The sequence below is a fragment of the Corapipo altera genome, unplaced genomic scaffold (assembly GCF_003945725.1).
Source record: "Corapipo altera isolate COAL_440 unplaced genomic scaffold, ASM394572v1 201, whole genome shotgun sequence".
Taxonomy (NCBI): domain Eukaryota; kingdom Metazoa; phylum Chordata; class Aves; order Passeriformes; family Pipridae; genus Corapipo; species Corapipo altera.
The window spans coordinates 118,846-134,736 of record NW_020884940.1 but is presented as its reverse complement, the minus strand read 5'-3'; the positions used below and the strand labels follow the sequence as shown (position 1 = coordinate 134,736).

Genomic DNA, 15,891 nt, shown 5'->3' with positions numbered 1-15,891 from the left:
GGGGGGTTCGCGGTGGCCCCGGGGCTGCCGGGGGGGCTCGGTTCGCCCTCGGCGGGGTGAGCGGGACAGCGAGGGGACGGGGACAGGCGCGGCTGTCACAGCGGTGTGAGCCCCGCAACCTGTGTGATGATAAGTTTTACATTTGACATTGAGCCGTTGCTGAGAGTTTAAGGCGATGCTGTCTGAAAATAGGGTTGTTTATTTCTTTAACAAACTTGGTGGGTTTTTGCATGTGGCATTTTCCTGCTCGTGCCTTATTCCAAGATTATTCTTCCATCAAATGCCTGCAGGATGTCTTTCTTGCCCTCAGTGGCCTGCACATCTGACCCATTGAGTTCCCATTCAAACGATTGGTATAATCGAAGTGGTGTTAATTTTGGTGTGATAGGAAATGTTTTTTGACACAGAGGTGCAATTCCAGAAGAATCCAGAGTTTGAGGTAGCGAGGGCTGACTCAGAGCCTGCTGTATGTGTGTGATGTATCCTGGCCTCCCTGACTTACAGCTGGAGAAGCAGATCCTCTTTCAGTTTTGAAAACTGCTTCCTGTCTGAAGCAACTCGGTTGAGGTGCTTAGAATGTAATTGTCATGGGGTAGAAGAAACTGAAATACAGCAGCACATACAACCCTCGTCAGGCTGATCAGGTAAAAATCCTGTGACGCCAGGGCAGCCTGGCTTCAAACGGGAAAGCAGTTCTTAGCTGCTTCTCTGGAATCCTTTGGGAAGTAACTTTAGGAAGGAGGAGAAGCAAGATTTATCTCTTTGGTCAGAACCGAGGGCAGGGTTGCTGTGCCCGTTTGCGGAACTTGTCAATGCTGAGGGAGGAAAATAGGTAAATATAGTTGTCATTTAATCTCTCGCAGGAGGTCAGTGCCTGCACTTCCTTCAGACTAATTAGCGTGGGATTAATGGATCATCTCTCGTATCCAAATAAGCACAGCAAACTTTGATTGCCCTCGATGATTCACACTTGTCAAGACAGCTGTGGTTTTTTTAAGCACCAGCCGTACCCCACAACTGGTGTGACTGTGGTGCTGTGAGCTGCTCCGGGACGGAGGGTGCAGAGCCTGGAATGTGTCCTGAGGGGTGTCTGTGGCCCTGACAGCTCCTGCCACTGTGGCTTTGGGGAGCTGACACGGCAGTGGGCTCCAGCTGCTTACATGCTCCGTCTTCCTTCTGCTTAAAAACATTCCAGGGCTGGTGTCCTCACATTGGTAATTTTATTTGGTAATGCAGTAACCAGTGGATGGCTTGTAAATCCAGTGTGGAATCTCCTTAGATTTGGTCCTGGGTTCAGTTTATGGTTGTGTTGAAGTTTATCCAAATAGGAGTTACCTACCTCTCTACCCTCCTGGTCTCACCTCTGAGCCTTTGACTTACGTGGATGCTGTCAGGTCATGATATTACATATGCCCTAATTTTTATGATTGGTTTATTACTGAGTTCTTGTGATACTTTTCCCCCCTCTCCTTTGCTACTCTACAACAGAGGGAAGACACTTTGATCACACTGAGCACTGGCAGATATAGCCAAACCCATGAAAATATACCAGTGCCATTTGCTTTATGTGCAGTGTCAACTGAGGCTGTGATCGATTTAAAAAAGCAGTCAGTTTAATCTTGTTAACATGGTATCTCAGATCTTAACACTTTGAGGAAGGTAACTAAAGGTTTCCCTAGTGACCAGCTTGCGTATGAGTAACATTTCCAGGCCTCTAAGAATTTCCTCCGTAGAGCTGTTCCTGGAGCTCTTTTATCCAAATAAATTATCTCCACATCTTTGAGGAGTCCATGCCTGTTTTCTCCCTTACTTCTCCCTTTCTTCTATTTAGAAGAAAGCATAAACCTTTCCTCACTCCTGTGTTTGTGTTGGAATTTTAAATTGGATCATTAAGATCTGAAGTTTATAACAAAAACAATGAGAAAATGTGGCTTGTGTGGCTGTTGGTTTGGTTTAGAAACGGAGGTAGGGATGTATTTACCTCTACATTACCTGAAAATACATAATATCTGCATGGTTGCATTCCATCTTGGGACTCTTGTGAAGTTCATAACCACAGTCATGGATAAATGCCACTAAAATTTTAAGAATCAATTATGGTACCAACCTGCACATGCTTAAGGGAACATGTTTTTTCCCAGGAAGTTCCGAGCAGCTGGAAGGCTGAGCCTCTTGGAACTCCTCTGTTTGCAACCTCAGAAAGCTGCTGGAGATTTCTTCCAGTCAGGAAGTCACCCAAAGCCCTGAGAGGTGCACGGAGTGAGCCATCCCATCTCACATGTGTTTATTGACTTGCCAGGGCCCCCAGCCAGCCTCTTCCAGCCGCCCCGCCGCCCAGGCCTGGGCACTGTTGGGAAACCCATCCGCCTCCTGGCCAACCACTTCCAGGTGCAGATCCCCAAGATTGATGTTTATCACTATGATGTTGATATCAAACCAGAGAAACGCCCCCGAAGAGTCAACAGGTAGGAGTTGCTTAATAAAGATTTATTGGTTGACATTAGTAGTATGTTCCTGAATGTAAGGAAACTGTACATCCTTGGAATTCTCCATCTGCTAAAGGCCTGTGTCTGTCTCTTCTGTGGTCAGCTTTTTGGTGAACTGTACTGTTCTCCTTATTTTTATGAAGATGTGTTGCAATTGGCCTGGGAGGCTCTGGGAAATGTACTGAGTGTTGAACTCAAACTGGTTTTATTTTACAGTCTACAAGTGAATGTCCCTGATAATTGTTCCACAGTCTGTTACTCAAGCGTGTGTAGCAGCTGCAGGGAGGGAATTCAGCTTGTAGATTTTGGAGGATGCTTTGTCAGTGGAACCAATCCATGGAGCACTCCCACCCACCCCAAGGCAGGTGCTTGGGTCTGCCCCTGTGTGTGAACAGCTCTCCAGGTTCCTCTGCCTGTTTCAGCTGTAGCTCTGCTGACAGTACAGATACCTGTGCACTGTGTGACACTTGGGTGCCTCAACCTGGAGGTGACATTTACAGCCCTGGTGTGACCTGGGGGTGCTCTGGTGCATTGTTCTTTATCAGACCTTTAAGAAAATGTGAAAAAGGAATTTTAAACTGTGTAAGACCATGGCTGAATTTTCTGTTCTTCACCCTAACTCGATGAATGCCTTGGCAGGGAGGTGGTGGACACGATGGTGAGGCACTTCAAGATGCAGATCTTTGGGGATCGGCAGCCTGGCTACGATGGGAAGCGGAACATGTACACGGCACACCCCTTACCCATTGGCAGGGACAGGGTGAGTGCTGCTCTAAGTTTCTGTGGGAAAACTGTTACAGTGTCATTTGGAAAGTGTTCTTTTACCGACATAAACCCAAACCACACCTACTGGTGTAGTCTTGGAAATGACAGGCAGGGCCACTCAGGATCTGTAGGAACTTACTGGTCTTTTACAGAGGTTTGTCTTCCTCAGGTTTCTAATTCCCAGATCTTCAGCTGGAGAATGAGTGAGAACTAACGTTCTGCTCTTTCAGCTACAAGTATATTATATTTTTTTCATCCTAATGGAAACTTCCCTTTTCCCTGTTCTAACCCTTGCTCTGTTGCTGACTGATAAAGTCCTTGTAGATGACAATGACTCTGGTTGGTTTTTGGCTGTGCTGAGGAGATACATCCTCCTGTTCCATGGGAACAACCAGATCAGCTGCTCCAGCCCTGTGTGTTCTGGGCTGTGCTCACCAGCACCCCCCAAAACTTCACCTCATCTACTCTCCCCCCCCAGAATTGGTTATTGCTGTGCCAAGGGGAGTGCCCACGATAAGGTCACAGTTACCCTCTAGGCTGACAGGTTGTGAGAATCATCCCAAGGACTCTGAGATTTGTGCTTCCCAGTGAGCCTCCTTTTTGACCAAAAGGTTTTCTTGCCTTCCTGTTTGGTTCACAAAACATCTTGCAATATATTAACTGGCTGACTTAAAAAAAATGACTCACTGTTCTCCAGAGCTTTGATGTCACCACACTAATTACTGCTTAAAATTTACATTTAAAGATGCCCCAGTGCAGTTTCTCAGATGAATAAATGATAAACTTTCAAAGTCCCGAGGAAACCAATTGTCATATTTTAAGGTCATTACACAAACTAATCATCAAAAATAGAGATCCAAAGGACAGCTAGGAGAAAACCATACCATTGCTGAGTGCTGTGTCTGTCTGCAGTCCATTACCAAAGCTTGTGCTTGATTCTGTTGTGCTCATGGCAGGTGGATATGGAGGTGACACTTCCAGGAGAAGGAAAGGACCAGACATTCAAGGTTTCCATTCAGTGGGTGTCAGTCGTCAGCCTCCAGATGCTGCTGGAAGCTCTGGCAGGGCACCTGAATGAAGTTCCTGAAGACTCTGTTCAGGCACTGGATGTAATCACACGGCACCTTCCCTCCATGAGGTGGGTACCTCTGGGGCCTTCCTGGCTGGATTCATCCTCTATCCATCCCAACATTTGTGTTAGTTATTCCTTGCTGCTGCTACTCTGCTGCCATCACACTTCCCCATGGCAGAAGAGATGAGGATGCAGCTGTGTAATTCAATGCCTGCCTTGCAAATTTGCACTAGAATGGGGAAATGTGATCTGAACTCAGGTCTTGTGCCTGCTGGTCATGTTTCTAACAGGAATTTGCTGTAGCCTTTCCAGCTGCACTGTCGGAAAAGGCTTTGTGGTCTTGCCATAAGTGAGCTCTGACTGTTCTAACACGCTGTAGAGATGTGTTTCAAACACTACAGGTGTCAGTGTAAGAAGGTGTATCAGAAATTATCTAAGTGTTAATTTTCTTTTTTTTTCCAGGTACACCCCTGTGGGTCGCTCCTTCTTCTCCCCCCCTGAAGGTTATTACCACCCCCTGGGAGGGGGCAGGGAGGTCTGGTTTGGTTTCCACCAGTCGGTCCGTCCTGCCATGTGGAACATGATGCTCAACATCGACGGTGTGTAGGAGATTCTGTCTCACCCACACAACAGGGTTCTTTCTGCTTCTCCGTTAATTGTCCTCTCTTTCTTAGTGTCAGCAACTGCTTTCTATCGTGCCCAGCCTATCATTGAGTTCATGTGTGAGGTCTTGGACATCCAGAACATCAGTGAACAAAGCAAACCCCTGACAGACTCCCAGCGTGTCAAGTTTACCAAAGAAATCAGAGGTAAGGCTTATCCTAAAGGTGCTGCAACAAAATTACTGAAACCTGCTCATGTTATGTTGTAATGAAAATCTGCGAGGCACTTGGGAAGCTGGGCTGTTCTTTTGTGCCTTCATCCTCCTCCAAGTTGGTTCCTGTGCCTGAATTTATTTTCTGTTGGCTTTTCAGGTCTAAAAGTAGAGGTTACCCACTGTGGCCAGATGAAGAGAAAATACCGAGTTTGCAACGTTACCCGGCGACCAGCCAGTCACCAGACGTATGTGCCAACCAATTCCTGGCAGTTTTTAAAATCTTGAACCTATTAAATATATTTGGTATATTGTTTATGCAGGAATAAACATGATTCTATGATGAAGCAGCCGTGTGGCTTTACAGGAATGTTTAGTCTTAGTGCAGTAGAGGAATATTGTGGGGTTTGACCACTGCTTTATTTCCTTCAACCCAAGGAAAATTGAGCTATATCCTGGCTTTTGAATGGAGTTATCAAAGGTTCTAATTTTTAAAACAGCTAAAATATGAGAAATTCAGTACATAGTCTATAAAATCTTTTCATGAAGAAGAGGTCCAGTAGCTAAGGAAAATAAAGGTTTGCAACATTCCTTGTCTGGAATAGGTTTTCTGTACCATTTTTTCCTTTAAAAAATTCTTGCAAAGTCTAACCAGAACAAATGTTCTTTCTAGGTTCCCCCTGCAGCTGGAGAACGGGCAGGCCATGGAGTGCACAGTAGCTCAGTACTTTAAGCAGAAGTACAGTCTGCAGCTGAAATACCCCCACCTGCCCTGTCTCCAAGTGGGACAGGAACAGAAACACACGTACCTGCCGCTGGAGGTGAGGGTCTGACTCTGGTACTGTGGTGTATCCTCTGTTAAACGTGCTCAGTGGTGTCACAGCACCTCTGGCTCTCCCCTGCAGGTGTGTAACATCGTGGCTGGCCAGAGGTGCATCAAGAAGCTCACGGACAATCAGACCTCGACCATGATAAAAGCGACCGCGCGGTCGGCGCCGGACCGGCAGGAGGAGATCAGCAGGCTGGTGAGTGCTCTTCCAGCTGCACAGTCCGTGTTTGTCACTTCTCATGGCTCTTCCAGAGCACTGGAGCAGGTGATGATGAGCACAGTGACCAAGAGAGAAGTTAAAAAAAATCTGTCTCATTTAAAACAAATCCTTTTAAAGAGAAAGCAAAGAGGGCAGAGTCACCTGAAACTTTAATGTAGTGACATCAATACTTCTCTTGTCCCCAGGTGAAGAGTAACAGTATGGTTGGTGGGCCTGATCCATATCTGAAGGAGTTTGGAATCGTTGTCCATAACGAAATGACAGAGCTGACAGGCAGAGTTCTGCCAGCCCCAATGCTGCAGTATGGAGGCAGGGTGAGTTTCCATGTCTTGTCCTGAGGTTATTGGCATTCATGAGGTGTTTGATGTATCTTCTCATGAAATTTCCTCTGTGTGAGCACTGTTGGGCTACAGTCAAAACAGAGCAGCACTTTGTTTTTAATTTGCCTTTGGTTTTTACCTAGAACAAGACTGTGGCCACACCAAACCAAGGCGTATGGGACATGAGAGGGAAACAGTTCTATGCTGGCATTGAGATTAAAGTTTGGGCTGTTGCCTGTTTTGCTCCTCAAAAACAATGCAGGGAAGACTTGCTAAAGTAAGTATTTTTCTATTTATTCAGGATTCTATTTGAAGGTTTATTTTTCTCATGTTTCTGAAAGGTGATGTGCAGTCTAGGTTGATTTTAATGCATCTAACAGTAAAAACAACAGACACCACAGTTTTTCTCCTGTCCTTCAAATTACTCTACAGAATCCTAAAGATAGAGGTTGTGTGAACCACTGACTGGCAAAAATTGTGGTTGCAATATTGCTCAGATAAGTTTGGTGGATGAATAAAAATCTACCAGAGCATCAGTGCTAGTTTGGAAATCTGCCTCAGGGTGTTCAACTGAAATGTCTGTTTGTTTCTGTAAGACTTGTAAAATTACAGAAGCTGATGAACTTCCTCAGAGAGGATTAGAGCCGTATTAGTGAGTTCCTGATGGGGATAGAATTTCTAAAAAATAATTACTGTGCTGCTGTGAAATAGCAGGAGCAGCTTAGACCTGTTTGATCAAACTGATGCCAAAGTGACCCGTGGTGGAAGGGCCAGGACAAATCCATTTCTATTTCAGGAGTTTCACGGACCAGCTGCGCAAGATCTCCAAGGACGCCGGGATGCCCATCCAGGGCCAGCCCTGCTTCTGCAAGTATGCCCAGGGTGCAGACAGTGTGGAGCCCATGTTCAAACACCTGAAGCTGACTTACGTTGGCCTGCAGCTCATCGTGGTGATTCTGCCCGGGAAGACGCCCGTGTACGGTACGGGGAAGGGGCTGTAGGGTGATAGTGGGTTGTACTGCAAGGGGGTGGCAGGAAGGAGGAAATGTGTTCCCTTTAAAAGAGTGTTTTGGAGGTGGTTTATCTGATTGGAGAACTTGTGTGTTACCAAAGAGCAAACCAAACCTTTCTCAGTTTCAAGGGTCTGAATTACAGTAACATTTCAAAAAATAAAATAAGAGTGAGCAGATGAAGTTCCTGCCTCTTGGTGTAACTGGAACCACTGACTTCTTTTTCTGTCACAGCTGAAGTCAAGCGGGTTGGAGACACTCTTCTAGGCATGGCCACACAGTGTGTTCAGGTAAAGAATGTGGTCAAAACCTCACCACAAACTCTGTCCAACCTGTGTCTGAAGATCAACGCGAAGCTCGGAGGAATCAACAATGTGCTGGTACCTCATCAAAGGTGAGATGCAACTAAAAGCTCTGCTTGATGTCTGGATTGTCAAACAAAATGGTGTCCTTTTGTTGTGTTTGCTGAAGTGATACCTTCCAAAACAAAGCATGCTTTAGAAATGCCCATAGTCTGGAGTGGACAGAGGAGGATGCATCTGCATCCACCGTCTGCCCAGTCAGAGCCATCCAGCAATGCATGGGAAAACAAGCTCACCAAGGCTTTTTTTCCATGTCTTTTTCCTGCCCTTAAGTTCATTGTCTACCTTTTCTCTTGCCACCTCCTAAAGCATCCTGTGTTTTCTTTCAAATTGAAAGAGAAGGAATGGAGAGGAGTGACTTGTGATCAGTGCTTGTAACTTGGTCTGCCTTTGATCCTGTCCTTTTCATTTTGTGTTCTCTCTCGACTGTAAGAGCTTGAGGCAGAAATCGTTGTCCTTGAAGACTCTCTTTTTGATTCTGTTCACTGATTTGGATGGTTTGAACCTTCTTTGGCTGTAATTTTTTTTTGTTTCTCCCCCTCCTTTTTCTTATTTATTATTATTAATTTTTAAGAGGACTGTGGAGACAGGTTCAGAGAGTTGGGGCTGTTCAGCCTGGAGAAGAGAAGGTTGTGTGGAGACCTCACAACCCCTTCCAGTATCTGAAGGGGCAGGCAAGGAAACTGGAGAGGTATTCTTCATCAGGAACTGGAGTGCTAGGACAAGGGGGAATGAGTTCAAACTGAAAGAGGAGAAATTTAGGTTAGGTATATAGGAGAAATCCTTCCCTGTGAGCGTGGGGAGGCCCTGGCACAGGTTGCCCAGAGAAGCTGTGGCTGCCCCTGGATCCCTGGAAGCGTCCAAGGCCAGGTTGGACGGGGCTCTGAGCAGCCTGGTCTAGTGGAAGGTGTCCCTGCCCATGGCAGGGGGTGGAACGGGCCGATGCTTTGAGGTCCCTTCCAACCCAAACCATTCTGGGATTCCATGACTCTATAACTAATAAACCCTAACCTTACCCACCAGGCCCTCGGTGTTCCAGCAGCCAGTGATCTTCCTGGGAGCGGACGTGACGCACCCCCCGGCCGGGGACGGGAAGAAGCCGTCGATCGCGGCCGTGGTGGGCAGCATGGACGGGCACCCCAGCCGGTACTGCGCCACCGTGCGCGTGCAGACCTCGCGCCAGGAGACCTCCCAGGAGCTGCTCTACAGCCAGGAGGTCATCCAGGACCTCACCAACATGGTGCGGGAGCTGCTGATCCAGTTCTACAAATCCACTCGTTTCAAGCCCACGAGGATCATTTACTACAGAGGGGGGGTGTCGGAAGGACAGATGAAACAGGTGTTGTCTGATTGTTTCTTCTTGCTCGTGAAAAGGGGTTTGCCCTTGATTATATATGTATGTGGATTACAAGGGATTGGCCCTCAGAAAAAAAAATATATATATATGTTGGAAAATTATTATTGAAGATAATTATTGGAAAAATTATCATTGAGTTTTCCTGGGTGAGCACAATGTGCAGTTTTCCTGTCTGGTCATGTTTCTTGCGACGTGGCATTTGTGCACAGGAAAAAACTAAAATAATGTTGTGTATACTGAGTTCATCATTTAATGTTTATACTTGCAGGTAGCTTGGCCAGAGCTGATCGCGATCCGGAAGGCCTGCATTAGTTTGGAGGAAGATTACAGACCAGGAATAACCTACATTGTTGTGCAGAAAAGGCATCACACCAGGCTGTTCTGTGCTGACAAAACTGAAAGGGCAAGTACCCGACTCCATGAGGGGGAGGTGATGGCACAGGAAAGTGGGATTATTTTGTTCAGTGGGGTGGGATCTGTCCTGCCCACTAAAGCTGGATGGTAACAGGCTTTCTCTACCAAAATAACCAGTTCCTCCCTTTTTTATTGCTCTACATCAGATGGAACAGCTTGTTCCCAGCCCCTTTTGGAATAGGTATGCTCTGTATCCCGGTATTTGTGTACCTGGAGGTGTAGCCTTGGTTTTTATAGTCCAGGATTCCTGACCATGAGCTGACCTGGCCGTTCCCTGTTCTGTCTCTGGGTGCATCTAAGATGTGCCTGTGGCACAAATCCACAGGCCAGCTAAGGAACCTTCTGTAGGGAAGCTCTTGATCTCAGGTTTGCTTAAAAACCCAGATCTCTGGGTTGTGAGGGCAAACAAGGGTATGAAATAAATTTATCTCAGAACCCTGCGTTTTCAGATCCTGAATTACTCGTGCCAGCTCTAATGGTGCTGGCAAGGATTTTGTTTTCCTCTCATGACACACCAGCTGGATTTGGTGAAGTTTCTAAAAATGAACTTGCAGAGAACATTTTCATTCCTCCTATGTAAACAGCCTTAATATTTTTCCACCTTTTTGAGCAGTAAATTCTCCAGCAGCTTTCAGTAGAACCTACCTTAGGAGGTAGCTTTGGGTCACTTCCAAAAAACGCATGGGCTAATAATAAACTTTCCTCACTAGGTGGGTAAGAGCGGCAACGTACCAGCAGGCACTACTGTGGACAGCACCATCACACATCCTTCTGAATTTGACTTTTACCTCTGTAGCCATGCAGGAATTCAGGTAATGTCAGCTCTGCCGTGCTCAGGCTGTGGGACTAAATCCTCGTAGTTGTTCCCATGAGGAATGTCACTTCTGTTGGTAGCTTGGCAGACTCAGTGCAGCAGTACCCGCTTGGCACTGACCCCTCGGTGCCGGCTGGAAGGTGCAGCCCGCAGGTACCACCTCTGCTGCTGCTCTTGCTGTGCAGCTGAGTGCTCACCGGTTCTCCACAGGGAACCAGCCGGCCCTCCCACTACCAGGTGCTGTGGGATGACAACTGTTTCACGGCGGATGAGCTGCAGCTCCTCACGTACCAGCTGTGCCACACCTATGTGCGCTGCACCCGCTCCGTGTCCATCCCCGCTCCCGCCTACTACGCCCGGCTGGTGGCATTCCGGGCCAGGTACCACCTCGTGGACAAGGATCATGACAGGTAAGGAACGGCCTCGTCATCCTGGCAGGCAGGCAGTGAAGCTGAGCTGTGCTGCTTGCCCCAGCTGATCACGGTGTGTGTCTGCTCACAGCGCCGAGGGCAGCCACGTGTCGGGGCAGAGCAACGGCCGCGACCCGCAGGCGCTGGCCAAGGCCGTGCAGATCCACCACGACACCCAGCACACCATGTATTTCGCTTGAGAGCACCTGGGAAGATGAGGCAAGACAACAACCCACGCAGTCCCAAAGTGTTTGGAAGCCTCCCCCTCTCGCCAGGGCCGGGGGGTTTCGGACTGCCCACTACCAGCAGCTCCGGACAGTCGCACTGAACCTGTTCTTCACTGCAACGTCTGATGCACCAACACAATTGAGCCATTTGTTTCATTGTTTTCTGTACTAGAAATCCATAGACTTGTCTTTTCTGATGCATTGGACTGAATTTTTACCTCAAAGCGCAAAGGCCGATCATCCTGAAATTTTTCAAGGACTTGGCACGAAAGGTTTCTATCGAATCTTTTGCTAGCTGTGGTTTTTAAGTTCTCCTCATCCCATGAGCTGACGGTGACTGCTGCCCTGTCTCCGTGCCCTGCTTCGTGAGTATGATGTGATGGCAAAATGTTTTATCCAGCTCGCTGTAATCCTTCTGTCGTGTGGGGCCATAGATTTTTTAATGGAGATTTTAGACTTCACTACTGTAAATGCCTTTTAACAAACATAACTTTCACAGGTATTGCAGTTTTTTGTCAGTTTTACTAATTATCTTTTTAATCTCTGCAGACTTGGGCTGCAAAGCAATTGCACTATACTGCGAGTTAATAGGTGGTTCTTGTTCTGTGAATGTGTAATATAACCAATAGTGATGCCTGTCAGTAGATTTTAATGATAATGGTTATAAATAATACTGCCATGGTATCGTAACAAGTACTGAACCATCATTTCCCCCCTCTAAAAATGATAAAACAAACAAAAAAAAAATTTAGCTTTTAGGTATTTTGCAAACTTTTACAAAAGTGCCCACTTTATGCTGCTGTGTGGTTTGATAAATCTAAGTGATTTTAAAACTTTTTTCTCATAGAAGGTTTAACTTTGGCAATAAATCTTTGTTTTTTAAGCCCCCCCAACAGTGTAATTTTCTAGCTGAGGATTGTGCATGAGTTTGACCAACATTCTCGTGTCGTTTTCTGAACACACAATTTGGCAGTTTCTGAAACTAATTAGAAAAGACGCATTTCCATGCTTTTTTTAAGAATTATTTTTAACTGTTTTATATTCACTGTCGGTGTCCTGTCTACAACATTTTTTATAAGCTTGGAAACTGGGTGTTCCGTGTAGGAAAGGCCAATGTGTACAGTCGAAATGTATTGTGTGACAGGCAACCTGAGGACTTGTACCAGCATTTTGAACTGTTTTTTCCCCTGGGAATTTGGGTTGCCCACACAACTGCATTCATAGCATGTTGAACCCATGTAAGTCTCAAATACTGATTCTATCCCAGCCTAGAAATTAGGGTTTTTAATCTGCTTGGCTTTTTTCAGCTGCAACCTGTAATCCAGACCAGGGGCCTGGTTTCCCTGGGTATTCCTGGAATCCATGAACATAGTAATTTAAGACTAGACTCCTCTTAGTGTAAACCTGAGTTAGTATTAGTGTAAACCCGACTTAGTGCAGATTAAAGCTTATTCCTAACCTGAGGAGGAGTTTGAGAAGCCCAAGGATTGCACTGTGGTCTCTGATACTCTTGTGGGGTTTGCTGCTAAGTTGTCTGCTGTCCCAAAGCTTAGGAACCAGCCCCCCCAAATTTCAGCAATAGGAAATGCTGTTTCCTTCAGTCTTTAAGCTTGTAAATAAATGAAAGTTTACATTTCTAAATGCTGTTGTTTTCAGTTGTACCCAGAGTACACTGAACTTATTCAAGCAGTTTTGTAACCTCCTTGCCAGTAGTACGTCTCATAAATTAAGTTTAACCTCTTTTCATTTCTGTTGAAAATGGGACTGAAGTGAACCCTGCCCCTGGCATGTGCAGGGACAGGTTTAGACTGAAAAAAACCAGAAAGATTCTTTTTAGTTATTTAATTTTTTTTTAAAGAATACCTCACTTGTGTAATAAAATCAGGACATGTGGGTGGGAGACTGACCGCTGCTTTTCTCAGTACTCGTTCAGGGAGAAGACAAAAAAACCCCTTTTTAGAGTGAACTCTGACTGACCCAACACACACAGAGAACTTTGGCACCTTGAAAAGCACCTGAGCACCTGTTGGAGGTGGTAGGATCCAAGATCCCTGTTTTGAGCTTGTGCACTAGGAATGGAGCTGGTTTAATAAGGGTGCATAAAAAATTATTTAATTTTATCACCAATTAGTTGTCCAGTGCCAAGCACTCCTGGTTGAGACTGAGGGAAGGGAGAGCCTCTCCTTGGTTTGCCTGTGACTGGATATTTGACCTCAGACCAGGTGGAGCCCTGGGCCAGCACCTGAGCAGGGCTGGTGTGAGCCCCCCCCGGGCACAGGGCTGGAGTTTGAGGGGGAAAGCACTGAAGTTCAGGATCCAAGTCGCAGCAGTGCTGCCCTAGGCAGGTCTGAGCCCAAGTCTGGAGGACTTGAGGACCTGGGTGAGCCCCGTGGGCCTGAGTGACTCGTTCTGCATGTGTCAATCAATGGGAAGATGTGCATTCTGTAGCTGTAGTTTTAGGGTGTTTTGTTTTTTGGTTTTGTTTGGTTTTGGTTTTGTTTTTTTTTTTATAAATAAAGCCTGTTGGCCACTGTTTAGCTCTGTGGTGTGAAAGATTTTAAATGTAGCAAAGTTCAAAGAGTTGGGGGAGGGAGTGGTTGACATATTAAAAAAAATATAAAAAAATATATATAAAAAAAGGGGGGGGAGGGGGCAGAAATCCTGTTTTCCACCCAGTTCTGCTTGCTTTGTCCCTGCTGAGTTCTGAACGAGCTCTGGCAATCCCTGGCTAGCCCGTCTGCACCGCTGTGGGTTACCCAGGGTGGTGCTGGAGCTGCACCCAGAGGGAGCAGAGGTGGATGGAGGGGCAGGGGTGCCCCGTGCCCACCTCGTTCAGAGCCAGCGTCCGACAGCCCCGACCCCGACCCCTTTGTGGATGTGCTGTAGGAGTTTTCTTGCTCAATAGCGAGGGAGTGACTCTGCTTTCATTTTCAGAAGGCAGGGCCAGAGGGCGTTGGATCCATCCCGATCCTGATCCACTGCAAGTTCCTTTCCCTTTGCACTGGAGGAAGGATCTTGCACTAAATATCACTTACAGATTTTCTTAGACCTTGCTATTGACATTTTCATATTTCTATGTCTAGAGGCTGCAACTTCAGTGTAAAATGTTTGCATTTGTTCAGTTTGACTTCTGATGTAATTTTTTGGTTTCTATATTGTTAGACTTGTAATGTTTCAAATGGTATTTTATTAACTTTGGACTGGATGTATGTCTCTAGCAATACGAGGTACTTTCTAAACTGTCCTGGGGGTCACAGCCCCGTGCTGGTCGTGTACAATTGCAATGTATTTTTTTTTTTTAGCCTGCAGGGATATTTTGTGTTCATGTGTCCAAAAATATTAATAATAATAAAAAAAAAAATTGGCATTCTTGTGCCAAATGTTCTGTTTTTCCTTGTTGCTGTCCAATAAATGCAATGTACAGAGTGAGCAACCGATACCGTTGCCTGTAAACAAATGTCTTAAATTATTTAACTTTTAATTAAAACTTGTACACAACGTGTCACCTGTGGAACTCATTGCCACACTATCTCTATTTCTGATGCGCTTGGAGTTAGAAAGTGACAGAAATATGGGTGACATCTCCCGGGATCCTAAAGGAGGCTGAAATTGCAGACCCCAGGGGAAGGGTTCAGGATGGGCCTGTTTTTATAATATTTGGGAAACTACAATTTTGGTGTTAATGGACTGTACCTGCCTGGAGAGGGGGTTCTATACTGGAGAGTCACAATGAATAAATCCAAGAGCTGTTTGCTGCTTCATCTTCTGTATATGGGGTGAGGGTTTGTTTCCTCAGACATCTGCACTGCACTAAAAATAATATGGAAAGGACAGGAAAAGCTTTTGGAGGAGGCCAGAGCGTGGGAGCTGTGACCGAAAGCAGGACAGGATTGTCTGAAATCTCCGGCACCTCCTGCCCCCCGTGTCAGGGGTCGGTTCTGTCTGCAGGGCACGTCCTGAGGTGTGGGACTGAGGTGGTTCAGCCTCAGGTGAACCTGAGGAGCTGGGAAGCCAAAGGTGACTTATCCTGGGGTCTTCCAAACATCATGCAAAGATCTCACAGATCAAACCCCAGGAACCTGGAGCTCCTTGCTCCCGTTCTGGGGGTGCAGCACGAGGTGGGAACACTTTGACAGTCTGAATCCCTGCGGCTTTTCCTCTTTCCCCTGGAACAGCCCAGCCAGGATTGCACCCCTGGGCTCCTTGGGCATGGGAATGACACTCCTGGGGTTTCTGACTGTTACCAAAGCCACGGCACAGGGGCAAGGTTTGTGCTCACTGGGGAGGCCGAGTCTGGTAAGAGTGGTGGGAAAAGGGATGGAAAAGGGATGCTCTGCCCTTGGAGCAGGGCCACGGGGGATGCCTGCCCGGCGAGGCCCAGGGCACCTCAGGAGCGACCCAACAGCCACCGAACAGAAAAACTGCTTCACAGCGCTCCCCCCTCGGCCCAGCCTGGCACAAAATGAATCAAAAAACAAAAAAAACAAAAATAAGAAAAACCCACGAAAGAAACATCTGCGGTGTGTCCCCCCCCCGCTCCCCCCCGGTGTGTCCCCCCCGGTGTGTCCCGGCGGGGCATCCCCGGTGTGTCCCCCCCGGTGTGTCCCGGTGTGTCCCGGTGTGTCACCCCCGGTGTGTCCCGCCGGGGCCTCCCCCGTGCCCCGCCCGCTCCCTCCTCCCGCTGCCCAAGATGGCGGCGGGGCCGGCGGGCGCCGCCTTTGTTGCGCGCGGGGCCGGGCGGCGGCGGCGCGTGCGCGCGGCGCGAGGGGCGTGAGGCGGCTGCGGCACCGG

The 15,891-nt window shown here is 47.1% G+C and overlaps 1 protein-coding gene across 1 annotated transcript in view; it reads left to right on the top strand.

Annotated features, from left to right (window-relative positions):
* LOC113955521 (protein argonaute-4) overlaps positions 1–14,614 on the top strand; it is a 17,632-nt gene extending 3,018 nt beyond the window's left edge. The window contains exons 3-19 of the mRNA XM_027661109.1: positions 2,300–2,465; positions 3,126–3,246; positions 4,208–4,389; positions 4,786–4,922; positions 4,998–5,132; positions 5,298–5,385; positions 5,811–5,958; positions 6,043–6,162; positions 6,372–6,500; positions 6,650–6,783; positions 7,303–7,487; positions 7,751–7,910; positions 8,902–9,217; positions 9,504–9,638; positions 10,360–10,461; positions 10,674–10,873; positions 10,965–14,614. Of these exons, the coding sequence (XP_027516910.1) occupies positions 3,142–3,246; positions 4,208–4,389; positions 4,786–4,922; positions 4,998–5,132; positions 5,298–5,385; positions 5,811–5,958; positions 6,043–6,162; positions 6,372–6,500; positions 6,650–6,783; positions 7,303–7,487; positions 7,751–7,910; positions 8,902–9,217; positions 9,504–9,638; positions 10,360–10,461; positions 10,674–10,873; positions 10,965–11,073 (2,385 nt within the window). The 5' untranslated portion in view covers positions 2,300–2,465; positions 3,126–3,141 and the 3' untranslated portion in view covers positions 11,074–14,614. The remainder of the gene's footprint in view (positions 1–2,299; positions 2,466–3,125; positions 3,247–4,207; positions 4,390–4,785; positions 4,923–4,997; positions 5,133–5,297; positions 5,386–5,810; positions 5,959–6,042; positions 6,163–6,371; positions 6,501–6,649; positions 6,784–7,302; positions 7,488–7,750; positions 7,911–8,901; positions 9,218–9,503; positions 9,639–10,359; positions 10,462–10,673; positions 10,874–10,964) is intronic.
* The last annotated feature ends 1,277 nt before the right edge of the window (positions 14,615–15,891 follow it).